This window comes from Oncorhynchus tshawytscha, linkage group LG15, assembly GCF_018296145.1.
Source record: "Oncorhynchus tshawytscha isolate Ot180627B linkage group LG15, Otsh_v2.0, whole genome shotgun sequence".
NCBI classification, from domain to species: Eukaryota; Metazoa; Chordata; class Actinopteri; order Salmoniformes; family Salmonidae; genus Oncorhynchus; species Oncorhynchus tshawytscha.
Window position 1 is genome coordinate 18,513,510 of NC_056443.1, and position 27,177 is coordinate 18,540,686.

Here is a 27,177-nt window from a genome sequence, read left to right on the forward strand (position 1 = left end):
ACGACTTTTATTCTGACAAAAATGTGCAACGAACACTGTAAATTGGTGTAACGTTAGCTAGGTGGACATTGTATTTAGCTAACTAACCCTACCTGTAGATATTTTTCTAGTGTTATATCAACAAGTTCGTTGGGAAATCAGTAGATTTTTTTCAACGAACATAACTTTGTCTATTTGCAAGTAAGTGGCTTAGCTAGCTATCTTCTCAAGATGATTGACGTTTAGACTACCATGTAACGTTAGCATTTAGCTAACGTTCACTAGCTAGCTTATGAAATTGCATTTGTTGTTGATTTAGCTACTGTAGCTAGCAGCAAATGAATTTAGTTGATAAATCACTAACGTTAGTGCTACTTTTTGTTGGAAAACTGAAGCTATGAAGAGATATTTAGTAGAGTAGTCAGGGTAGCTAACAGTACTGACAGACTAACTAGCTAACGTTAGCTGATGTGTTTGCTCGAGCTAACTTTACAATCATATTTTGACTAACGTTAGCTAGCTGGTTAGCAAACGTTACCATAATCTTTGGTGTAACGTTAACTGCCTCGTCCTCCGCGAAACACACCCTAACTATCTTAACTAGTCGCGCATACGCCGGTAATGTCCCTCTCACCAGTTAGCTAACTGACGTTCCCTTAACTTGAACCACTGAACCTAGCTGGCTATCTTCGCTTGCCAACTGTCATAATGTTTGTGCTTGATGACGCTTTCACCTAGCTTGGTCCCGCAATTACATTTCGATTGTTACTTTTAAGGTGACAGGTAACTTTTTAAAAGTCAAAATTGTTCATTTAAATGACAAAGATACTTTCACCTGACCTTACAGGGCAGGATGATACTAACAACCTCTGAAATAGATACTCCCCAGGATGAGCATTTCCATTGGTGACAATGACAGTGCTGGCGTGAGCATAATCAGGAACGCATTCTTTCACACTGAGTGATGTTCTTTTTTTTAGTAGCTACAGAGATCCTTATCAGTCTACTACAGGGAGACTACAATGTTATTGTTTATTTACTGGGATTGGGCAGAATTACACCGGTTCACTTAAAAGAATTGTGAGGTTTGTTGAATGCCGAAGCACCAAAAATAATGGTGAGGAGGAGCTTTGCAGACTCTTTGTGTCCGGAAGTAATTTAGCCATTCATTGTACACCTTTTGCGTTCTGTAGAGTTGCTATTTTCTCTAGTTTTCTCGTGTCAATTAGCTTGTGATGTTCTTGGATTACTCATTATATGAATAAAGTCTGATTTAATCAAGAAATATGATAGTCAGTTTATAAAACGTTAAAGGTACCAGACTGTGTTCTGTCTGTTGGAAAAAAACACTCCATATCCCATTGAGCCAAGCAGGGAGAGGCTGCCAGTTGTCACAGTTCCAAGACCAGTCAGAAACGTCCAGCTAACCTTAAACCTTGGGGGCTCCCGAGTGGTGCAGTGGTCTAAGGCACTGCATCTCAGTGCTTGAGGCATCACCACAGACCGTGGTCCCAAAGGGCGGTGCAGAATTGGCCCAACCATCGTTAGGGTTTGGCCGGGGTAGGTCGTCATTGTAAATAAGATTTTGTTTTTAACTGACTTGCCTAGTTAAATAAATCCAATGACGCCGGTGGATCTCAAAATTCAACATGGATCTGCGTTAAGTAGAAATTATATCCTTTGCCAGTGTTGTCTGATGGTTTGAACCAGTCATGACTATTCTACAAACAATAAATAATGTAAGTTTCTTTCCAGTGGATTTCTTAGTGAAATTATTGTCTAACTAGCAAAGGAGTTTTGAAGTTGAGGGTCTAGTATTTATGAAGTTGGTCAATGGTGATAACTGGAATAGTTTAGCAAGGGAAAACTGGGAAAAACAAGCTTGGAACAGCATTTAGCTGGGTGCACATGCACACTAGGTTAATTCAGGAGACAGATTTTTTTTTTTTTAGCCCCTCAATATCAGGAGCTGGCAGCGAAAGTTCGATGAAACAATTCAGAGACTGAAACAATAGGCTACATCAGATGATATCTATTTAAAGAGAGCCAATCGATTTACAGTCCCAAAATCATTTTTAACTGTTAATGCTAAAGGAAAGATTTAAACATTGTTTGAGTGAAGTCTCTTCCGGACACGGTAGACGACTCCTCCTCACCACTCTATAGCATCCGGTTAGGCCCTCCTCTTTTGCACCCCTCTCCTGTCTCCTCTTGCAAGGACATATAAGAGGAGAGAGAGAGAGAGAGAGAGAAGCTTTCACTCCTTGTTTTATACAATTGTTTTTGGTGATAAATAAGACAAGTCAATATGGCTGGAATGCGCAGGCGGCATTCTGTGGCCGTCCCGGCGATGGGCCTGGGTATTGGCCGGGGCAGCTTGGTGAGTCTATCTGATATTCTGCCTAAGACTAGGCTTGTCTTTAGTCTATAGCTACATTTATTTGATTGAACAAACAGCAACAGTCAGCTATTTTTGCCTATGACTAGTAATTGGCCATCTACATTTGATTTGATTTACATTTAATTTTTTTTTGTTATTGTGCCACCTTTTGATAACAGAACTGTATCAAGGGGAGTTTTCCTGTTGATTCTGCTGGCAAAGAAATTAAGATAAAATAATGGTTTTACTCACAGTGCAGGCGATACAGCAAGGTCCTGTAGATGATGATGTTGGTGATGATGATCTAACATGTTGTGGCTCCATGATCTGTTCACCTCTTCATTTGAAGAAGTCATTGTTAGGATGGGTGGTCTATTCCAGTTTTGAAGGGTATTTCCTGGTGGTTCATTTTTATTCCAATGTTATTACCAATGGCATACATGGGAGCTCAGTTTCTCCTTCTTCTCTTGTTTCTAACACCATTCCTGCCATGATTGGATCCTGGCTAGTCCTCCTAGTTGTCTGCCCTTCGGACGATATTCAGAAGGCTAGCTACCGTGAATCTGGTCTCCTCTCACATGGCATTGCCTCGCCGAAGACCGAGACCAAGATCCTCCACTGCCCCCATTTGACCATTTTTATGAATGAGTTCCTCTGTGTCTCGACAGTGAGTGGTGCTCTCTGTGTGTCTGCTGGCTGTAATGGTTACAGGGTGCTGAACCATATGACTGGGTGTGTGACTGTGTCCTCAGGCTGTCTGTGTCCTAGCTATCGACGAGTCAGCTGGTTGACATTCAGACAAAGGGAACTAGGCCTAATGATATGTCATTAACAATATGTTTTTTGAATCTAGTTCTTGTTGTGGAATAGGCCTTTTATCATATATTTTCCCTCTCAGCTTCTTCCTAGCTGTCTATATGGCCAAGCTAGTAGACAGAAATCAGCTGTCTGATATTCACAGGGAACTATGCCTAATGGCTCACAACAACAACAAAACAAAAAAAAATATATATATATTATATATTAATATTATATATATTTTTAAACTAGGCAAGTCAGTTAAGAACACATTCTTGTTTACAATGATGTCCTACACCGGCCAAACCCGGACGATGCTCGACCAATTGTGTGCCGTCCTATGGGACTCTCAATCACGGCTGGTTGTGATGACGGATTCGAACCAGGGTGTTCAATGATGCCTCTAGCACTGAGATGCAGTGCCTTAGACCGCTGTGCCACTTGGGAGCCCACTTCTTCACTTGAGTCTGAGACTGCCAACATTGAAGTTGTTTCTGGCGACGTGAGGCATTGTGCAAAACAAAGTCATCGGCGATTGGGTTGGCTCTAACCATTCAGAGTATCAAAGCCAATGATACATTTACAAACTGCTTTACCCACGTGTTCCGACCCAACTCATCAGTTTCTGGACCAATCAGATGGGTCCAAATGTGTTCACATTCGGTGAAGGGTCGGGGAGGTACTCTGATCCAGACTCCTTGCAGAGAAGAAACTAATGTCATTGGGTGTGGTGCAGTGTTGGTGCAGCGAGTCTGGGTAGCCAGGCAATTAATGGGTCATTGAGTTGATGGCATATCCATTCCCCCTCAACAACTATTATTCACTTAAATGACACATTTCATGGTTTAAAGTCTTAATGATAACAAAATCAAAGTATTCTTACTGACCACTTACAGTGGCTCAGTGTACAACAACAGTCCTTGCTCTCTGTCCCTCCAGCAACCATTAGTGGACTCTGCTCCACCCTCTAATGACCCGCTGTGTCCCTCTCTTTCTCCTCCCTCCCCAGCTCTTCAGCAGCCCCCTCCTGAGCAAGATGAGTGCAGACGGGGGCGGCAAGCCTGCCAAGGTGGGCTCGGTGGTGGAGGTAATCGGTAAGGGTCAGCGTGGCACGGTGGCTTACGTGGGCGCCACGCTCTTCGCCACTGGTAAGTGGGTGGGCGTGATCCTGGACGAGCCCAAGGGCAAGAACGACGGCACGGTCCAGGGGAAGAGATACTTTCAGTGTGATGAGAACTGTGGTATCTTCGTGCGCCAGTCCCAGGTAAGCTAAGTTTACACGTCACACAATATGGACACTTCATACAGTGCATTCAGGAGAGTATTCAGTCCCCTTGACTTTTTCCACATTTTGTTACGTTACAGCCTTATTCTAAAATTGATTTAAATTGTTTGTCCTCATCAATCTACACACAATACCCAATAATGACAAATCAAAAAAGTTTTTTAGAACTGTCATCAAATTTATTAAAAATTAAAAACAGAAATCCCTTATTTACATAAGTATTCAGACCCTTTGCTATGAGACTCGAAATTGAGCTCAGGTGCATCCTGTTTCCATTGGTCATCCTTGATATGTTTCTACAACTTGGAGTCCAGCTGTAGTACATTCAATTGATTGGACATTGAGGTACACACCTGTCTATATGGTCACACCCTTGACAGTGCAGGAAACCTGGCACCACCCCTACGCGAAACATGGCAGCATCATGGCAGCATCATGCTGTGGGTATGTTTTTTAGCGGCAGGGACTAGGAGACTAGTCAGAGATCCAGTACAGATGAAAACCTTCTCCAGAGCGATCAGGACCTCAGACTGGGGCAAAGGTTCACAGCCAAGACAATGTAGGAGTTGCATCGGGACAAGTCCCTAAATGTCCTTGAGTGGCCCAGCCAGAGCCTGGACTTGAACCCGATCAAACATCTCTGGAGAGACCTGAAAATAGCTGTGCTGCGACACTCTCCATCCAACCTGACAGAGCTTCTGCAGAGAATACTGGGAGAAACTGCCCAAATATAGGTGTGCCAAGCTTGTAGTGTCATACCCAAGAAGACATGTGGCTGTAATTGCTGCCAAAGGTGTTTCATCAAAGTACTGAGTAAAGTCTGAATACTTATGTAAATGTGATGTTTCCGTTTTTTTTTTTTTACTTGGTCATTATGGGGTATTGTTTGTAGATAGAGGGGGGTGGATTATTTTATCCATTTTAGAATAAGGTTGTAAAGTTAAAAAATGTGGAAAAAATCCAATTTTATTTGTCATTTGTCACAGGTGTAGACCTTACAGTGAAATGCTTACGTACAAACCCTTAACCAACGATGCTTTAAGAAGTTAAGAAGAAAAATGTGCTAAATAGAAAAATAACAAATAATTAAACAGCAGGGTTCTGAATACTTTCCGAATGCACTGTATGCACTCCAATGCAGATGCACGCACTCACGCATAAGGGGAAGAGAAGATATTTGATGACGAGACATTCATTTTAGTGGGCATAAACTACTTGCATTGGAACAATAGTATTCACAAACACACACTCTGTGGTGGACTGACGTATTGAGCATCTCTCTCCCTCTTTATCTTTGTCAGATCCAGCTAGTGGAAGATGGATCCAGTGCCACCTCTCCAGACACCCCAGAGGCGGCCACTGCCAAGTTCCTGCCCAAGCAGAAAGGTGAGCTGGATAACAACGCTTTTATACTCTCATTTAGGCCTCCTACAGGGTCTGGACCCATGATCATACAGCGTCTCAGAGCAGGAGTGTGATCTAGGATCAGCTTTGCCTTTTCAAATGATTATTAGTAAGATTACATGGACAGAGGGGACCTGATCCTAGATCAGCACTCGTACATAGACTGTGAATACTGACCCTGGTGCTCCTCGTATGCTCCACTCATAAGACTACACTGTAAAACTTTACATTGATGATACCAAAAAAGTATTTAAGTACTTTATAAACTACAATGAGTTTGAGATAAATCTTTTTCCCCCCCCCCAGACATTCCTGAGACTCCGAAATCAGTCAAACAGGTGCAGTAACAATACAGACAATATATGGGTTGTTTTAGAATGATTTGTGCCCTTGTGCTGATTTATACCCTGTCCCTCTCTTCTTCCCCTCCCTCCCATTTCTCCTTTTTCAAGTGATTGTCTTCCCTTTCCCCTACTTCTCTCTCTCCCTCTCCTTTCCCCCCCGAATACCGTTACAGATGCCCATTCCCAAGAAGGTATAGATATTTAAACTGCTCATCTGCCTTGCCATGGTGCTTTGCTTGTCACGTTTTCTTTTCCAACACTTTTTTTTATTTAGAATCAGTCTATTCTGGGTTATATTTGTGCTCAACAGTAATATATTTTCTGTAGTTTGTCTTTCGCAGTTTATACCTCAACTGTTTTACATGGACATTTTGTGTGCTCATTTTTCCCCCTTTGATTTCTTGAGACATTTGGGAGCATGGTTTCACATTTTTGGGCTGTTACGCACATTTTTTTAGATTGTATTTTTTGGTTAACCTTTCTGAGACAAGTGTATGCTTGCTTGCATTGTGATGCACCGTGTTTGTGCCTGCACATCACTTGGGTTTTGAATTTGAACTAATTTGATATACTTTTAAAAATCAACTAATCTATTACAGTATGTCTTCAGATTTTGAACACAGTAGTTATGGTCAGTACATACTTGCATAAAGACTTAAGTGGTTAATCCAGTAACACACAGTAGTAATCCTGCCTGTAGAGTGATATCTGTGTGTGTAGACTAATCTTAACCCTGTGTATTTCTGCTCCTCTCGTACTGCTAATTGCTGCCCTCGCGTCCTCTGCTGGGCCTATGTATGTCTATCTGTGTATGTGTCCTCTATCCTCTCCTCCGCCTCTACCCACCCTCCAGTTCGTAACCCGCCGTAGTACCAAGGTGAGCCTTTGAACATCAGGCAGAGGCATTCAGTGAGGTAACAGGGGTACTAAGAGGGAAGAGTTCACCTGTCTGTCATTTTGTGTATCACATGAAATGAAACATGGGTTATAGCTCTTAGGTATGGATGTTGTAGGAATGTAACAGATTAGGTCATCTACAGTCTATAAATTATGTTCAGATTGCGATATTCCTGCTACAGTGTACATCATATAGGTCTAATCTGATAGTAGCCAATAATTAACATGCAGTATTTCACACACACTACATGGAGTGTGTGTATCTGCATCAGCCTAACTATAGAATGTGGGTGTAGTAGTGTGTAAGGTTGATATGTAGAGAATGCCCACAGGAAGAGAGATCACAGCAGCAGACAGTTCTTCGAGCCCTAACAGAGTCTACTTTATCACACACAACAACAGTTGAACACTCCTGATCGCCTCTCCTCCTCCAGCTCCCTCCCCTCCCTCCTCATGGTACGTTCCAGGCCTCAAACCACCCCCTCCCCCAGGGAGAGACCAACTCACATCCTGGAGGGGTGAACTCTGGTCCTTCTGGTCATTGGTCAAAGGTCAAAATCCCTACAATAACTGGAATGACTACAGCGTGTATATAGTTTGTTTTTCAACCAAGTCCCCACAAAAGGGAAACAGTAACTTGCTGCTGTAGTTTAGCAATCATCTACGACCAGAGTTCACCTTTTTCCATATAGTTCAGTTAACCTGTGTCAGTTCCTTCAAAGACAGTTGATACTTTTTTAGTGTAGGCCAGATCAGTACTGTAAGGGGAGACTTATATGGCACTGGGTGTGGCGTTCTATCACCTGTGTGCCAGGTGTGTTGACTCACTATGACCGGTTCACTTTACCATGGGTTGACCTTAGTTCACCTGGGTTTGTTTGTCTGTTCTTAGCCTGCGTGCCAGTCTGTTTTTGCTCTCTTGCCAACTCCTTATGGGCAAATAACAGCAAATGGATCTAGGACCAGGCTATGTACATGTGTTCTGGGTGGCAGTTTGTTTCCTCTATGATCACTGGGATTAACAGGTAATGGTACTGTCTCACGGATGTTGTTTTCTCTTACATGCGTTTTACTTTTATTTCTCGATTCCTTCCTGTTCTCTTCTCTTTCTATCTTTTCTCCATCTGTCCCTGCCCCCCTACTCTATCCCTCCCCAGACCCCCCGAGTCTTAGCCACCCCGGCCTCTGGTCTGTCCAGCTCTCTTTCCAGGGAGGATGTCAGTGAGGGCAGCCTGTCTTCCAAGGGTGCACTGGGGGCTCCAGTTGTCCCCCTGCCCAGCGGCACCCCCACCACGCCCGGTGCTCCTCCCCCTGCCACCCCTAGCAAGGTCAGTCCACAACCCACCCTAGCCAATCAGATCATTAGCTAAGGTAGTGTACACCAATTCTGGTTCTGTGTGTGTACTGTGTGTAGGCTTTTGTTCTAGCACAGCAAGAAAACACCATAGTCAAATAGTCATTATGACTTTGATAAGTTGATGGATGTTTTTAGTGCTGGGCTGGAACAAAAGCCTGCCTTAACTGAAGCTCTCCAGAACCAGAGTTGGGGAACACTAATCTAAGGCCAAGGTATCACCTCAATCCATTGTTTCCTCATTTGTCATATCATCTGTTGACTGTTCTATTCATGTTGCCATTGTAAACAGGCTGAGCCTCCCGTAGCGAAGCAGGTAGGGTAACATTACCTGGACGCATGCGTAGATCTGGCCTGGGCATGTTGTTTGACTGAGTTCACAGGGTGTTTCAGAAGAGTGCTTCTCCTCAACCTCACTACTACTGCACTTCCCCAATGTGCCCACAGAGGGCAGAGTTTCCATCTTTAGTTTCATGTCAGTGGAACTGTGTCACTAACGATGGTCCTTGGTGGTGGGAGCATGTATTTGAGCTATGTGGGTGTTTTATATGCAGGTGCTTTAGACTCCAGTCACTCTCTGAGATGTCAACTATCCCCTCTCTCGTTGTTAAAAATGCCTTTCCCAATTGACCACACATCAACATGAAGTGATTCTCTGTGTGCACCTCTCTCTTGCCTCTCTCTTTCCACTTCTTTATTCCATTCTTCCCCCAGGAGGAGGAGTCTCTGCGAGGTCAGGTGAAGGATCTAGAGGAGAAGCTGGAGACCCTGAAGATGAAGCGGGCAGAGGACAAGGTCAAGCTGAAGGAGCTGGAGAAGTACAAGATCCAGCTGGAGCAGCTGCAGGAATGGAAGACCAAGATGCAGGAGCAGCAGGCCGACCTGCAGAAACAACTCAAGGAGGCCAAGAAGGTAACAAGTAATAGTACCCACCATAGAAATGAATAAATCACGTTGATGTCTCTTTATGGGTACCTGTCCACTTTCCCTATTAGATAAGAAACATTTTCAATGAACAGTAAAACATGATATTCTATTTGGCAGAAATTTTTCTTTTTCTTATAGGGTAACTGATGTAATTGTCTTGTATGTGAAGTGAGATTACTGATGTCAACTCTCGTCATTCAGGATGCTCGGGAGGCCCTGGAGTCTAAGGACCGCTACATGGAGGAGATGTCAGACACGGCAGACGCCATCGAGATGGCCACACTGGACAAGGAGATGGCCGAGGAGCGGTCGGAGAGCTTGCAGGTGGAGGTGGAGTCACTGAAGGAGAAGGTGGAGGAGCTCACCATGGACCTGGAGATCATCAAACACGAGGTCGAGGAGAAAGGTCAGAGTTCACTCTACAGGGTGGTAATGTTAATTGATTGGTAGCATGTTGACCTACTCTTAAGGGGGAAAATAAAGTTGTTTGGATTGAATGGACCTTATGGCTAATGTTACCAAATTTGGAAGTAATACAATTCTGATTGTGAGGTTGAGGAGAAAGGTCAGAGGTCACTAGTAGTGTGTTGGTGTGAACAATTGCTACATTTATGGCGTTTCGTTCTTCCTGGAGCTTAATGTCAATCCCTTTTTACTACAGGGATTATTGAGTAGCTACTCAAATGTATTTTAATTTATTTTAAATTACTCATTTTTAAATCATATTTGTCACATGCACTGAATACAACACAGTGAAATGCTTACTTACAAGCCCTTAACCAAGTTTTTAAGAAAATACCCTCCAAAAAGTAAGTAAGAATAACAAATAATTAAAGAGCAGCGGTAAATAACAATGGTGGGGAAATATACAGGGGGTACCGGTACAGAGTCAATGTGCTGGGGCACTGGTGTCAAGGTAATTGAGGTAATATGTACAGTAGGTAGAGTTATTAAAGTGACTTTGCATAGATAATAACAGAGTAGCAGCAGTGTGGGGGGAGGCAATGCAAATAGTCTGGGTACCCATTCGATTTAGCTGTTCAGGAGTCTTATGGCTTGGGGGTAGAAGCTGTTTAGAAGCTTCTTGGACCTAGACTTGGTACTCCGGTACTGCTTGCCATGCGGTAGCAGAGATTACAGTCTATAACTAGGGTGGCTGGAGTCTTTGACAATTTTTAGGGCCTTCCTCTGACACCGCCTGGTATAGAGGTCCTGGATGGCAGGAAGCTTGGTCCAGTTATGTACTGGGCCGTTCGCACTACCCTCTGTAGTGCCTTGCAGTTGGAGACCGAGCAGTTGCCATACCAGGGAGTGATGCAACCCGTCCGGATGCCCTCGATGGTGCAGCTGTAGAACCTTTTGAGGACCCATGCCAAATCTTTTCAGTCTCCTGAGGGGGAATAGGTTTTGTTGTGCCCTCTTCACGACTGTCTTGGTGTGCTTGAACCATGTTATTTTGTTGGTGATGTGGATGGCAAGGAACTTGAAGCTCTCAACCTGCTCCACTACAGCCTCGTCGATGAGAATGGGGGAGTGCTCGGTCCTCCTTTTCCTGTAGTCCACAATCATCTCCTTTGTCTTGGTCACGTTGAGGGAGAGGTTGTTGTCCTTGCACCACACAGTCAGGTCTCTGATTTCCTCCCTATAGGCTGTCTCATCGTTGTCGGTGATCAGGCCTACCACTGTTGTAATCAGCAAACTTAATGGTGTTGGATTCGTGCCTAGCCGTGCAATCATGAGTGAACAGGGAGTATAGGAGGGGACTTTGCACGCACCCCTGAGGGTCCCCCGTGTTGAGGATCAGCGTGGCGGATGTGTTGTTTACCTACCCTTACCACTTGAGGGTGGCCCGTCAGGAAGTCCAGGATCCAATTGCAGAGTGTGGTGTTTAATCCCAGGGTCCTTAGTTTAGTGATGAGCTTTGAGGGCACTATGGTGTTGAACGCTGAGCTGTTGTCAATGAATAGTATTCTCTCATAGGTGTTCCTTTTGTCCATGTGTGAAAGGGCAGTGTGGAGTACAGTAGAGATGGCATCATCTGTGGATCTGTTGGTGCGGTATGCAAATTGGAGTGGGTCTAGGGTGTAGCTGTGAGCCATGGCCAGCCTTTCAAAGCATTTCATGGATACAGACGTGAGTGCTAAGGGTCGGTAGTCATCTAGGCAGGTTACCTTAGTGTTCTTGGGCACAGGAACTATGGTGGGCTGCTTGAAACATGTTGGTATTACAGACTCAGACAGGGAGAGGTTGAAAATGTCAGTGAAGACACTTGCCAGTTGGTCAGCGCATGCTCGGAGTACACGTCCTGGTAATTTGTCTGGCCCTGCGGCCTTGTGATTAAGACCTTTAAACAGGTCAACATCCACATCGGCTGCGGAGAGCGTGATCACACAGTCGTCCGGAACAGCTGATGCTCTCATGCATGTTTCAGTGTTACTTGCCCCCGAAGCGAGCATAGAAGTAATCGAGCTAATCTGGTAGGCTTATGTCACTGGGCAGCTCTCGGCTGTGCTTCCCTTTTGTAGTCTGTAATGGTTTGCAAGCCCTGCCACATCCAACGAGCGTCGGAGCCGGTGTAGTAAGATTCGATCTTTGTCCTGTATTGACGATTTGCTTGTTTGATGGTTCGTCGGAGGGCATAGCGGGATTTCTTATAAGTACCGCTCCACCCTTTAGCTCAGTTTGAATGTTGCCTGTAATCCATGGCTTCTGGTTGGGGCATGTACGTACAACCACTGTGGGGATTACGTCCACGATGCACTTATTGATAAAGCCAGTGACTGATGTGGTGTACTCCTCAATGCTATCGGAAGAATCCCGGAACATATTCCAGTCTGTGCTAGCAAAACAGTCCGGTAGTTTAGTATCTGCTTCATCTGACCACTTTTTTATTGACCAAGTCACTAGTGCTTCCTGTTTTAAACTTTTGCTTGTAAGCAGGAATCAGGAGGATAGAATTATGGTCAGATTTGCCAAATGGAGGACAGGGAGAGCTTTGTATGCATCTGTGTGTGGAGTAAAGGTGGTCTTGAATTTTTCCCCCCTCTGGTTGCACATATAACATGCTGATAGAAATTAGGAAAAATGTATTTAAGTTTCCTTGCATCAAAGTCCCCACCCACTATGAGCGCCGCCTCTGGATGAGCGTTTTTCTCTTTGCTTATGGTGGTATACAGTTCATTGAGTGCGGTTTTAGTGCCAGCATTGGTCTGTGGTGGTATGTAGACAGCTACGAACAATACATAGTGTGGTCTACAGCTTATCATGAGATGCTTTACCTCAGGTGAGCAAAACCTTGAGACTTCCTTAGACAAACAAACAAAGTAGCTATTCTTTAAGAGGATTTATCCAGTATTGCTTGGCAAGTTGAGACATAACCTAACTGCATTTCTTCACCAGGTTCTGATGGAGCTGCCTCCAGTTACCATGTCAAGCAGCTGGAGGAGCAGAACAGCAGACTGAAAGAGGCTCTGGTCAGGTGAGTGTGTTTAAAAAAACACACCCATCTCCCTTGAACATGCATTTTACTCCAGGATTCAATTTAATGTGTGTCCAGAAAACCAACCCATAATTTTTTCCTTTGGTTTGAGCTTTAACATAACTATCTCTCCTCCCAGGATGCGTGACCTGTCTTCCTCTGAGAAGCAGGAGCATGTGAAGCTCCAGAAGCAGATGGAGAAGAAGAATGGAGAGCTGGAGACTCTGAGGACCCAGAAGGAGAAGCTACAGGAGGAGATGAAGCAGGCTGAGGCCACCATTGATGAGCTGAAGGAGCAGGTTAGTCAGCCAGTTTATTTATATTTTAGTACCAGTCAAACATTTGGACACCTTGTCAGTCCAGGGTTTTTCTTTTCTTTTTACCATTGTCTACATTGTAGAATAATAGTCAAGGCATCAAAACTACGAAATAACACATGGAATCATGTTGTAACCAAAAAAGGGATAAACAAATCAAAATGTATTTTATATTTGAGATTCTTTAAAGTAGCCACCGTTTGCCTTGATGATGGCATTCTCTTGGCATTCTCTCAACCAGCTTCATGAGGTAGTCTCCTGGAATGCATTTCAATTAACAGGTTTGCCTTGTAAGCGGTTAATTTGTGGAAGGTAGAGGTGGTATACAAAGAACCCCATTTGGTAAAAGACCAAGTCCATATTATGGCAGGAACAGCTGAAGTAAGCAAAGAGAAAGGACAGTTTATTACTTTAAGACAGGAAGCTCAGTCGATCCGGAAAATGTCAAGAACTTTGAAAGATTCTTCAAGTGCAGTCGCAAAAACCATCAAGCACTATGATGAAACTGGCTTTCATGAGGATCGCCACAGGAATGGAAGACCCAGAGCTGTTTTTTTGGGTGCTATTTAATGAAGCTGCCAGTTGAGGACTTGTGAGGTGTCTGTTTCTCAAACTAGACACTAATGCACTTGTTCTCTTGCTCAGTTGTGCACCGGGGCCTCCCACTCTATTCTGGTTAGAGACAGTTTGCGCTGTTCTGTGAAGGGAGTAGTACACAGCGTTGTACGAGATCTTCAGTTTCTTGCCCATTTCTCTCATGGAATAGCCTTCATTTCTCAGAACAAGAATAGACTGACGAGTTTCATAAGAAAGGTCTTTGTTTCTGGCCATTTTGAGCCTGTAATCGAGCCCACAAATGCTGATGCTCCAGATATTCAACTAGTCTAAAGAAGACCAGTTTTATTGATTCTTTAATCATAACAGTTTTCAGCTGTGCTAACTTTTTAGCCCAATTTTTCAGTTTTTGATTCGTTAAAAAAGTTTGAAATATCCAATAAATGTCGTTCCACTTCATGATTGTGTCCCACTTGTTGTTGATTCTTCACAAAAAAATAGTTTTATATCTTTATGTTTGAAGCCTGAAATGTGGCAAAAGGTCGCAAAGTTCAAGGGGGCCGAATACTTTCGCAAGGCACTGTAGTTCAATCTTGTTTGGCAAACTCCAACCGGGCTGTCATGTACTGAGCAGTGGATTCTGTCTGGCCACTACCATAAAGGCCTGATTTGCGAAGTGCTGCAGAGATGGTTGTCCTTCTGGAAGGTTCCCCCATCTCCACTGAGGAATTCTAGAACTCTGTCAGAGTGACCATCGGGTTCTTGGTCACCTCCCTGACGAAGGCCCTTCTCCCCCTGATTGCTCAGCTTGGCCAGCTCTAGGAAGAGTTTGGTGTTTTCAAACATCTTCCATTTAAGCCACTGTGTTCGTGGACTTTCAATGCTGCAGAATTTTTTTGGTACCCTTCCACAGATCTGTGCCTCGAGACAATCCTGTCTCGGAGCTCTATGGACAATTCCTTTGACCTCATGGCTTGGTTTTTGCTCTGACATGCACTGTCAACAGTGGGATCTTATATAGACAGGTGTGTGCCTTTCCAAATCATGTCCAATGAATTTACCCAATCAAGTTGTAGAAACATTTCAAGGATGACCATTGGAAACAGGATACACCTGAGCAACATTTCTAGTCTCATAGCAAAGGGTCTGAATACTTAAATAAGGTATTTCTCTTTTTATTTTTTTTATATATTTGCCAACATTTCTAAAAACCTATTTTCACCTTGTGATTATGTGGTATTGTGTGTAGATTGAGGAACATTTTTTATTTAATCCATTTTAGGATAAAGCTGTGACACAAAATATGGAAAAGGTCAACGGGGCTGAATACTTTCCTGAATGCACTGTATACTACTTGAGGTGATGAAGCAGGTTGAGGTTACGTAATGATCTCCATGAACAACATAGGAAGTATTTCTATGCTAGTGTCACTTCGGATTACTCTCATCTGTATGTGTATTATTATTTTTTTGTATATGCCTAGGTTGCTTTTAAGAGCTTTGCAACATACATATTTGTGTGTCCTAGGTTGATGCTGCTCTCGGGGCAGAGGAGATGGTGGAGACTCTGACTGAGAGGAATCTGGACCTGGAGGAGAAAGTCCGAGAGCTCAGAGAGACTGTCACAGACCTGGTGAGTTCAAATCAATACTCCTATCAAACCCTGTTACCTTAATATCAATGTCAACCCTGTTACCTTAATATCAATGTCAACCCTGTTACCTTAATATCAATGTCAACCCTGTTACCTTAATATTAATATCAACCCTGTTACCTTAATATCAATGTCAACCCTGTTACTTTGTATGGTTTGAGTAGTCAGTGATTTGAGTTCACACACCCATACCAACTCTGTTGGTATGTTTTGAATAACCAACTCTGTCAACGCTATGCCCCTGATGTGCACACACTATATTGGTAAGGACACTGTTTTAGAGACTGAGATACACCCCTTTGTGTTTGAACCCTGTCCACTCAATACTCCCCACACCACCACATAAGACACCTCTACCACCTCTGACCCATTCCAGGAAGCGATCAACGAGATGAATGACGAGCTGCAGGAGAACAGCAGGGAGACGGAGATGGAGCTGAGGGAGCAGCTGGACTTGAACGGGGCCAGGGTGAGAGAGGCCCAGAAGAGGGTGGAGGCCGCTCAGGAGACGGTGGCTGACTATCAGCAGACCATCAACAAGTATCGCGAGCTGACCACCAGCCTACAGGTATAGAGTTTGAATTCATTGTTTCGGTGTAGTGTCATACAACATGCAATCGGGAGAAGGACACTTAACACTATCGTTGTTAATAGTTTAAAAAACGATTCTGTGAACTTCTTTGTCTCAGTCAGGGTTTTACTGACATCCTGAATACATCAGCCTTTAGGCAAAATGGGAAAGGTCTTGTTAGCTGACTGGTTTATTTTGGTTATTTGTATATGAATTGTGTGTGTAGGATACCAACAGGGAGCTGACCATTGCTCAGAATGCCAATGCAGAGCAGGTCCAACAGCCACCTGCAGAGCTGTTTGACTTCAAGATCAAGTTTGCTGAGACCAAGGCCTACGCCAAGGTAAGAAAGTGTGCCACACACATACAGTTTAGTGCAGTGGTTCCTTTACAGGGACCACCAGATCACTGTTTTTTAATTTATTTTTTCCATCAAATATTTATCAGTGAATGTAGTAGTTTAAAGGCCTATTATTGCAGGATGTGTGAGATTCTACCATTACAACAACAAATAACATGTTTATCCTATTCACGTGTGTCTCCCCAGGCCATCGAGATGGAGCTGAGAAAGATGGAGGTGGGCCAGGCCAACAGACAGGTGTCTCTCCTCACCTCCTTCATGCCCGACTCCTTCCTGCGTCATGGAGGAGACCACGACTGTATTCTGGTGCTCTTGCTCATACCAAGACTCATTTGCAAGGTATTGTGTGTGTCTGTGTGTTCCAGTTGATTAGTATTACAAGCTCAGAATTTGACGAGGAATGTGTGTGAGTATTTAAGGTTCTTACTGTGTGTGAGTGTGCCTAATGTGTGTGTTCCTCCCTCTCTGTAGGCTGAGTTGATCAGCAAGCAGGCCCAAGAGAAGTTTGATCTGAATGGTAACCCAGTGGAGAGGACTGGGATGAAGATGAGAGGACCACCTGGAGAACAACTCAGCTTTGCCTCTGGACTGGTGTATTCTCTAACCCTGCTACAGGCCACGCTGCACAAATATGAACAGTAAGGAGGATAGAATTAAGCAATATGGTCAATATACCACAGCTAAGGGCAAAACGGAGTGCCTGGATACATATTGGTGATATACCACAAACCCCAGAGGTGCCTTATTGCTATTATCAACAGGTTAACAATGTAATTAGAGCAGTACAAATATTTTTTTTGTCATACCTGTGGAATACTGCCAATCAGCATTCAGGGCTCGAACCACCCAGTTTATAATCTCACTTATACTTCTAAGATAGTAACAGCATATTGAAGTGGTTGCTTTGTCTCTCTCGCCTGATCACACTTGTTTTCCAATAGTGTACATCTAATGATAATCGAGCAAGGGGAAATCAAGGAGTACCATGTTCTTGAAAGAGCGAATGCCCCTAAAAAAAGCAACTTCTTGTTTTGAAAATGGCCTATGTAGCATCTGAGTCAGAAACATTTATTCTAGTGTAAAATGGACTACAACGTGTAAATAGGATCGTTTTGGTCATGAAGTCGGCCTCGTCCAAAACAGATTATGATAGGAAAAAATGGCATGTCACGGAATGAAGGGTAATGTAACAGTTTTTCTTGGGTTGGGTTTATTTCAATCCTGCACCCAAGTAAGCATCAATTTGGAGTGCAGCTGCACATGGCCCGATCTTAATGTCCATGGTCAATTTGGTTTGACATTTGATATCCCCATGGGGGTAGTTGGGGACCATCAGTAAATTACACAATATTGGACAATATATTAAAAGGTTGATAGCTCTGAATTTCAATAACTTAAAAACCTCAAACCAACTATGCATTCTAGAAATGTGTATACAAATATTAATAGCATTTAATGAGAACTAAGATGTGTAACATTTACATTGTGTTCATTTATTTACGATCCATAACTAGCCACAGAGATAGGCTATCCAATGCCAAACCATCTTTACCACGGTTGCACACCAGCCAGCTGAAACTAATTGGTGAGAAAAGTTGACTAGCACTAGCTAGCCTAGGTGACTTCAAGACACAAGACCTGGTAAGTTATCTAAATGGGTGAATGACTAACTTTGTACTGTTTTGGCAGAGTGAATGGACAAACACTTGCCACGTGCGAACACACACGAGAGACCCACATTAACCCCCCCCAAGACATCTCTTGTTTGGCTCCAGTCATGGCCACTTAATTTCTTACTGAAAACGAGGCCAAATCAGGAAGTTCATACATTTCCTTTTCTCTCCCCTCTCCCTCAGATCTCTGAACTGCTGCAGTGTGGAGGTGTATAAGCGGATGGGGACTCTCTACTCAGAGATGAGTGTCCATGAGCGTTCTCTAGACTTCTTTATAGACCTGCTGCACAAAGACCAGCTGGATGAGACTGTACACGTGGAGCCTCTCACCAAGGCCATCAAGTACTACCAGGTAGGCAATACACACTCCATACACTCGCTACAGAGAACACACACTTCACACACAAACTCTTATTGACACTCAATATATAACACACTGACCGCACATGCTGTACACTCTTGAGAAAGCGCTAGGACCAAGACGTACTATTGCTTCACCATACCATTATTTGGCCACTCTTGACAGAACACTCCACACGCTCTGTCCACTCAATTGTGCTCATTCTCTCAACTCGCACACCCCAGCACTGACATACTATCAAGTTAATCAATGCTATGAGTAAGGCCTTGTAAGCCACTCATTGACTAATCTGTTTTTATTTTGCAGCAACTGTACAGCATCCACCTGGCTGATCAGACTGAAGATTGCACCGTGCAGCTGGCTGATCACATCAAGGTACAACCATCCTTGATCAACAAAAGCGCAATTACATTTTATTATACAATTGCTAGAAAGACTATATTTAAAAAAAGAAAATACCCTTGTAGCCTATTACAAACATATCTTACATAAAATCAGTTATAACACTGAACCGAATTTGACCTCTGACCTCCAGTTCATCCAGAGTGCATTGGACTGTATGGGTGCAGAGGTGGTGCGTCTCAGGGCCTTCCTGCAGCCGGGGCAAGAGGGGGCTGACCTGAACATCCTGCTGAAGGACCTAGACACATCCTGCAGGTCGAATACAATACTTAATATGTCATTTCTATGTAGATCAATTTATCTCAATTTATATTTTTGTTATTTACCCCCTGCAGCGACATCAAACAGTTCTGCAAGAAGATCAGACGCAGGATGCCAGGGACCGACGTGCCAGGGGTGCCCGCCGCTCTGGCCTTCGGCGCACCGGTATGTGCCGAGTGCTATGCTTAGGTCTTATGTTTAGGTTGGTGAGTTTTAGCCCTAGGCCAAGTGTTTACAGTAGCTCAAAGTACAGTAATGCAACTCAACTTTGCATTTGTGGAACCGGGACTACTGCATGAGAATTTGACTGACAGTTCTGTGGACCAATGGCAGGTGTCAGAGACTCTAACGGACTGCAGGCGTCAGCTGACTCGGGTGGTTGCCGTGCTACAGGAGGTAGCTGCGGCGGGGGCGCAGATGGTCGCCCCTCTAGGAGAACAGGAGGGGCTCAACACCCTCAAACTGGAGGACGTGGCCTTCAAGGCTGTTGAACAGGTACTGTGACCATATACTGAATATAGACTGATCATTGCATGTTTGCGATTGACTACATTGCAGTTGGATTGCACGGAATCATTGATCTAATATTAAAAATCCCCTTGAGGGACTCTTTAGTGGCGCAGCGGTCTAAGGCAATGCATTGCAGATCTGAGGTGCCACTACAGTCTGGGGTTTGATCCGTGACCTGGAGCCCCATAGGGCGGCGCACAATTGGCCCAGCGCCGTCCAGATTAGGAGATAGTTTGGCCGGGGGACTTTCCTTGTCTCATTGCGCTCTAGCGACTCCTTGTGGCGGTCCGGACTCCTGCAGCCTGACTTCAGTCGTCAGTCGAAAGGTGTTTCCTCTGGCTCATTGGTGCGGCTGGCTTCCTGGTTAAGGGAGCAGTGTGTGAAGAAGCAGTGTGGCTCGGCTGTTCATGGTGGACCTTCGCCTTTCCCGAGCTGGTTGGCGAGTTGCAGCGATGAGACAAGATCGTAGCTACCAATTGTGTATCGCGAAATTGGAGAGAAAAATGGGGTGAAATTACAATAAAAAGAATAACAATAATAAACAGAAAATATCATCTTACATCCCGAAGAACTACTTTGTGATCAAGAGTAGTGATTCTGTCTTGCTCAAACTGACCCCTTCAAACACTCCGACTGTCTCTCCCTCCTCTCTAGGTGTATGGGTCCCATGGCCTGAATCCCCATGAGTGTCTGCGTCAGTCCTGCAGCTCTGTCATCTCCACCATGAACAAGATGGCTACCGCCATGCAGGAGGGAGAGTATGACGCCGAGCGACCACAGGGAAAGGTATGTACGGGACTAGTGTCATACTCCCCCCCAGCCCTAGGCGGGAGGTATGGCTGGAGACTGAATTTCTTCAAATTTTCTAGCCTTTTCAAAACTAAGAACACTACGTCTGTAGCACATTTTCCCCTCATTTAATTGACATTCACAGTTCATCCCCTTCCTGTCTCCCCCCTCCCTGCATAGACTCCCCCGGTAGAGGCTCGTGCAGTGGCCCTCAGGGCAGAGATCACTGACGCAGAGGGTCTGGGAGTCAAACTGGAGGACAGAGACACTGTCATCAAGGAGCTCAAGAAGTCCCTGAAGATCAAAGTACGGACATGTCTCTCCTTTCTCTCTCGCGCACACACAAATATTCTCATCCTTGCACTTTTTCTTATACACACACATTTTTCTCTCGCATGCACTCACCATCTCTCACATTAACACCCGCACACTCTCCATCTCTCTCTTCCACCTTCCTGTCTCTCTAACCCAGGGAGAGGAGTTGAGTGAGGCCCACGTCCGTCTCAGCCTGCTAGAGAAGAAGCTGGATACGTCCACTAAAGATGCAGACGAACGTGTGGAGAAGATCCAGACCAAACTGGATGAGACCCTCGCCCTGCTCAAGAAGAAAGAGAAGTAGGACTGGGGAACACGGTGGCTGTGGGACTATTAAGGAAGGAAGGAGGATGTTATAGAATCAGGATACTTCTGTCTGTGTATAGTTGTGTGCAAAGAATTTTGCTTTCTCCTATCCCAGTGCCTTTCAGATCAACATATGGGAGACGTAAGAGAGGAGTAGGGGTGAATATGGTAGATGGCATATTTTCGCATCGTTGCCTGCTGTAGAGCCAGAAGAGGACATTCTGTTAATTCACATAGTGAATGTATTACATTGATCAAGTATTTGTGTATAACCTACGTTTTTTTTCTCTCACTCTCCCTCCCCAACCCAGGGAGTTTGAGGAAACCATGGATGCCCTGCAGGCAGACATCGACCAGCTGGAGGCAGAGAAAGCAGAGCTGAAGCAGCGTCTCTCCAACCAGTCAAAGGTGACCATTGAGGGCCTCAGGGCCCCGCCTGCCTCTGGCATCGCATCCATCGTTTCAGGAACCGCCGGAGGTGAGTCTCATGATACCTCACACGCCTTTATACCTATATAACACACCTTATTCCTCACATTATACAATCACTCATATTCTGATGAAGCTGTTTCAGAAGATTGACATGTAAAAAGCCATGTGGGGTTTGGACGAAATCAACTTTAGTCGTGAGTTTGTACTTAGAAAATCGCCCGATAGACAATATTATCGCCTCCTAGTGTCCATCCCAAAAATGTCAAATACTAACGTCGTTTTTTTTATTTTTTAAAGACAGCGAGCTCGCATGCTACGGGAGGGACAGGGTTACCATGACATTGACGAAGCAAATTATTGAAGCTAAATATTTTCCAGTAGCCTGCCCTGTTCCATTTGGGTGGAGCTGTGGCACGAAAGAGGTGTGTAGGCCTCTCTGGGGGGATATGCATCTTTCCCTTTTCAAGACAATTCGGTACGTATCTCGATACATTGGCTCAGAAACGTTACATGAGCGATGCGATTGGTTTGATTATGGGAAGAGATCGATGCGGTACAATCCGGTGCATTAAAATTTGTTGCATACACACAAGCTTTCCGTTCTAAATGAAAATCTTCTGCTGATGGAGATCATGAGCTGGATCTGTCTGAGGTGATATGTGTGTGTATGGTGTATGTAGGCACCTGAGCTAAGCCATAAGGGAAACTTACCACCCCACTATCACACGGAACCCAAACCGGCTGCGCACGTGCGCCATCGTGCACACATTTATTTTGCCCCCCCACACCAAACGCTATCACAACACGCAGGTTAAAATATCAAAACAAACTCTGAACCAATTATATTAATTTGAGGACAGGTCGAAAAGCATTAAACATTTATGGCAATTTAGCTAGCTAGCTTGCAGTTGCTAAAATGCACAAGGTCCTCTACTCCGACAATTAATCCACACACAAAACGGTCAACCGAATAGTTTCTAGTCATATCTCCTCCTTCTAGGCTTTTTCTTCTCTTGACTTTATATTGCGATTGGCAACTTTCATAAATTAGGTGCATTACCGCCACCGACCTCGTTCAGTCACCCACGTGGGTATAACCAATGAGGAGATGGCACGTGGGTACTTGCTTCTATAAACCAATGAGGAGATGGGAGAGGCAGGACTTGCACCGCGATCTGCGTCACAAACAGAACTGACTTTTATTTTAGCTCTTGGCAACGCAGATGAGTCAGCCTGTTAAATGTTAGCTATTGTCGTCCCGCCCCCCACACTTTTGATCTGAAATCAACATCACCCACTATTTAATTTGTCATTTTATAAAAAGTGTTAGAGCAAGATTGAATTAAAACATTTGGTATAACATAGCCAATGAATATAAAGCACAACTTTGGATGTACTCCGTCTCATAATCGAATGATTTAGACAGTTTACATTTGGACAAGACTTGGTGATTGCTGTCCTTGTTGTGAAATGATCAACTTTACCATGTATATCTAAAATATACAGATTTTTGTTTCAAGCAAAACTAATTGTTCAGGTTCACCCTCACCCTCAGCAATAAAATGAAATTGAATGTAAGTGCCCCCCGATCAGCATGTGAGCCAGATGAGTTATCTCTGGCGGTAACTTATGCTACTCTTATTCCGGTAAAACACCATTCAACAGCACATTTGATAAAAAATAACCTACGATATTACATTGGTTGTCGCTCAACTAATAAAGCGTAATTTTGCGCAAGCTATTTTACAAACATTTGAATGCTGAAGGTGATGTTAAATGTTCCTAATAGAAGAACTATAAAAAGCATATGCATGACCATGGTAGCAATTGACAAGAACACTTTGCAGATGATGAGGAAAGGATCCGACCAAAGGTGAGGACGCAATAGTTGTTCGACCTGATACAAGACTGTTGATTTTATGTGCATTTTACATTTACTGTACTTTTCACAACATTTTGTAAATGTCGAAATCTGAAAATACCCGTGTTACATCCAGTAACAATACGAATATTCATTTACTTTTTTTGAAGTAGTGCAAGATAAGAAAAACACGATTGCAAGGTTTTGAGCGAGTGGTCTAATTGGTGTCTTCAAGTGGCCATACACCTCTCCCAGACTGTGCAGAGTTACTAAGTAATTTCCATGGACTTTTATGACTCCAGGAAATAGTCTTCAACTACCAGGTGCTTTTTTGTTGAGCTCGTAGCTTTGCCATTTAGGAATTGAAGCAAGCACGCTTGTTTGGAACACAGCCCTGCATCCCCACCATCACACACATTACTGTTGCTGTTTACGCTAGCCAAAAAAAACGGTCCATTTATAAATTCCAATCTGGGTCAGGTAGGCATCATTTGATAGCTGGTTCTATTGCCAACATGGCTAGCTAAGTTCTAAAATATGATCTTAGTGTTAGGTTTTCAAAAGGCACTTCAGACAAAAAGATTGTAATTTTGGAGTGCATTCAAATGTTGATCGAACAGAGCGATCGTAATTGTTGATAGTGTAAATGACATGAGTTTTCAAATATGGGAATGTAGAGTGCACATTTGGACTCATGGGCGTGTGTGGTTTGCTTGTATGACGTCAAAGCGGTATTTATTGTCGTTGTTAACGTCTCATCTTTCAGAACACATCAACTCTTCTCGATTTACAGCATTTCCCTCACTCAGACAGCAAATGTGCAAAAGTAGCCCAATTAGCGGGAGGGAGGGGTAGGTGTCTTATCACGCGCGGTGCTCTAATTTATAACGGCGCTGTGAAGCAGAGAACCTGAGCTCTGACGTCATGTATAGCATGTTACTGTACAGCGAATGTCAATGACAATCTGCCATTTCAACCCGTATAAGGCATGACTGACTGTGAGTGGAAAGGGATACTGCTTTTATGATATTTCAGTTAGTAGGATAAGGGTCTCTCATGCATAATGTCTGTCTTATAATGCTTTGCTCAACTGTAGCCTAAGGTTTGTTCTCTCATTTATACCTCAGGCCTACCATGTTTTTAGGCAATTCAGGTTATTAAAATAAAACGCAACTTTCTGAGATAGATCATGAAATAGCGCGGTGGGAGAAATCCAGTATGCATTAAACTGAAAGAGTGCCTTAATAGACCAAGTCATATTCATATCAAATGGAGAGAAAATTAGGCTTTTAAATCAATAAGATACCGGTGTGTCCACTATAAAAATGTACTTTGTTTATTGGCCCAGATCAGCTGACATTCGAGAAAAAAATAACATTTTGCGCTGCTTTGGTGAAACTCTTAGCTGTCTACGTTGTTCTCTTGCATGTAAATATAACATATTTTTTTAAATGGACTATAGCCAATAGAAATATATAGGCCATTTGCTCAATGTCACCCATGAAACTCTCTGCTGGCTTTGCCTGACTCTTCTTTTTACTGTGCGGCCACAGTCAAGCTGAAATAGGCTTGGTATCATCTGTCATATCACCATCGATGGCTGTCAATCATCCTCGATAGTATCATAATGTCATCCAATCCTAAAGCCATGTGATTAGGGTTTATAATCTGCTAAATATGTTCCGACTGTTTTAATTTACAAATGTCTTACCCCTCCCTATTCCCCCTCCCTTCCTCCTCTCCAGCGGGTGTTGCCCCAGGAGCAGGGGGCCTGTCTGGGCCGATGCAGGTGGTGGACTCCCCTCTCCTCCGTCAGCAGGTGGAGACCCAGAGACTGGGCATCAAACACCTGAAGAACGAGAACAACAGACTGAAGGTCAGAACACTGCAGGGAACTGACTTGTGTGTGTCATCTCTATTGTCCTAATCAAAATATGGATTCATTCTTTCTCTTGTTACCAGTAACGAGAACTGTATTTTTGCAGATCATTGAAGTCTGTGTTGTATGCTTCTCTTGATGTAGTTCACTGAAGTCTATTTACCATGGAACATATATTCACTAGTTGTCCATTTTAATGTATGCATGTATGTTTGACTGTAGTTGGCTCTGTGTTGATGACTGTGTCTCTGTCTCTATTGATAACTCTGTATATCGCTCTCCTCCAGGCGGAGAAGATGAGAGCCCAGTTAGCCTCCCTCCCTCCCCTCCACGTCCCCAAGCTTCCTCTGAGAGAGGCCTCCACCTCTCCCCCTGCTGAGGGGCCTCTCCACGGGGCTCTCTACAGGAAGACAGACCAGCTCCTGGGGACCCTGCTCAAGATGAGTGCCGCCGTTAAGGTGGTCGACATCACCGGGAAGACTCCAGGTGGGAGGGATGTGGGTGTGTGAAGGGTTTTGTGAGTGTGGAGCGTAGTTTTCCAGTACGTGTTGAGTTAGATAATAAAATCCCATATGTACCGTCTCTTTCTCCCCTACAGTGAGTGCGAGTGCTCAGCTCCTGGACCAGACAGCTCGACTGCAGTCTCTGAGTGACGCTCTGGACAAACTGAAGGTGACCTGAATTTATATGATCAACCCTAGTAATAATCATGGTATTTCTCTACACCACACAGATTTTGTCTATCATGGAAATGGACACATCTCTCTCTCTCTCAGGGTGAAGTGTCAGAGCATGTGGTTTCTCAGCAACCTGGGGCGAAGGTCTCCTCTGACTTTGCCACCTTCCCCATTTCCTCCTTCGTCAAGGTAAAACACACATTGTAGGCACTCAAATACCTGGTTTAGGCAGAAGACTGTATTTGTTGTCCTTTGACCTGTTCTTCTCTCTTGTCCTCTCAGGCCAAGGAGGAGAAGCAGGGGGGTACGGTGTTCATAGGGCGCGTGGCCATCCCATGTGCCAAGGGCCAGGAGCAGGTGCACCGTCTTGTCCTATCACAGCAGCACCTGCAGCAGGTGCACCGCCTCCTCATGACCTAAGATGCCATCCCATTGGCCTGCGTCCACAAGTGATAGCAAGCTCATCAGATCACAGCAGATGCAAAAAATGTTTTCAGTTCCAGTCCATTTCCTATTCATCAGATTCTCTCAGGACACGGTTACACTACACCACCTGGTCAAAAGGTATTACCGATCTATGCCAAAGAGACACACAAGTGTTCTCGTCTAGTTATAATACATAGTAATTGTTATTCTTTACCAACACGCTCTACATGATTGTCAGAAGTCTTTAAAACGACTTGACTCGTAAATGTTGCATCTCTAGAATTGATTTAAAAGTATGGAGAAACAAATAACAAAATGTATGCACACCAAGCGAGATGATGGAGCAGAAATTGGTTAACGGCAGATGGCACAATTATTCATGCATTGCACTTTTTTTTTTGTACTGTGGTGATTATTTAAATCTACACCTGTGTAAACCAGCAGTCGGGACCAAGCAAATTCACCACTGAAATAAATGCCATTTAGCCACGTTAATGTGTGATTCCCGTTTGAGATGGACTAATGTATTCTAAATCCAGGTGTCAAGGCACCCTATGACAATGAAGTTCCAATTCAGACACCTTTAACTTATGTTGAGATGGGACGCTAATTTGAGAAATGTAGGGTGTTTGACATGCCTACAGCAACCAGGTTTCACTGATTTATAAATAGTGTTGGTGTTAGTCATTCAACTGTGGTCTATCATATGTACCGGTGTCATTATGGTAGATGAATGCAAGTATGTCTGGGTGGAAAAGACATGAATTGTAAATGCTGAATAGTCTAACTTTCAGCACTAGCCACATCCTAATCTCAAAAGCCATTATACTGTATAACGTGTTCAGTGCAGAACATTTCAACCATATATACCTACTCTCCAACAGTGTTCATTGTGGACTGAGCGACTATCCATCTGTCCTGTATCCAAAAACAGACCAATAAAGTTCTTACCTAACAAAATTGATTACATGAAATTCCTTCC

General features: G+C 43.9%; 1 protein-coding gene across 9 annotated transcripts; it reads left to right on the forward strand.

Moving 5' to 3' along the window:
- Positions 1-27,159, forward strand: LOC112214550 (dynactin subunit 1). Of its 9 annotated transcripts, none has more exons than XM_042298226.1 (32): positions 1-180; positions 4,167-4,421; positions 5,744-5,828; positions 6,153-6,184; positions 6,364-6,381; positions 7,044-7,067; positions 7,490-7,543; positions 8,245-8,415; positions 8,734-8,757; positions 9,156-9,353; positions 9,570-9,774; positions 12,768-12,846; positions 12,986-13,145; positions 15,246-15,350; positions 15,748-15,939; positions 16,169-16,285; positions 16,490-16,642; positions 16,775-16,941; positions 18,160-18,328; positions 18,644-18,712; positions 18,873-18,994; positions 19,075-19,165; positions 19,334-19,495; positions 20,165-20,296; positions 20,480-20,605; positions 20,772-20,914; positions 21,232-21,398; positions 24,959-25,089; positions 25,380-25,578; positions 25,691-25,764; positions 25,869-25,958; positions 26,052-27,159. In XM_042298226.1, exons 2-32 carry the CDS (start codon positions 4,194-4,196, stop codon positions 26,187-26,189), a joined length of 3,825 nt encoding a protein of 1,274 aa, XP_042154160.1. In that variant the 5' UTR covers positions 1-180; positions 4,167-4,193; the 3' UTR covers positions 26,190-27,159. The 9 variants fall into 9 exon arrangements, with proteins under 9 accessions (XP_042154160.1, XP_042154158.1, XP_042154159.1 ...); XM_042298224.1 differs by lacking the exon at positions 1-180 and adding an exon at positions 2,247-2,359; XM_042298225.1 differs by lacking the exons at positions 1-180; positions 8,734-8,757 and adding an exon at positions 2,248-2,359.
- Positions 27,160-27,177: the final 18 nt, after the last annotated feature.

What these genes read in the sequence shown, in the direction of transcription:
- LOC112214550 (XM_042298224.1), top strand. Translation starts at nt 2,288, where the DNA reads ATGGCTGGAATGCGCAGGCGGCATTCTGTGGCCGTCCCGGCGATGGGC. An exon ending in AGCTGGCTGATCACATCAAG is followed by an intron (nt 18,713 to 18,872) that starts GTACAACCATCC and finishes TCTGACCTCCAG; the next exon opens with TTCATCCAGAGTGCATTGGA. An exon ending in CTCTGGCCTTCGGCGCACCG is followed by an intron (nt 19,166 to 19,333) that starts GTATGTGCCGAG and finishes GACCAATGGCAG; the next exon opens with GTGTCAGAGACTCTAACGGA.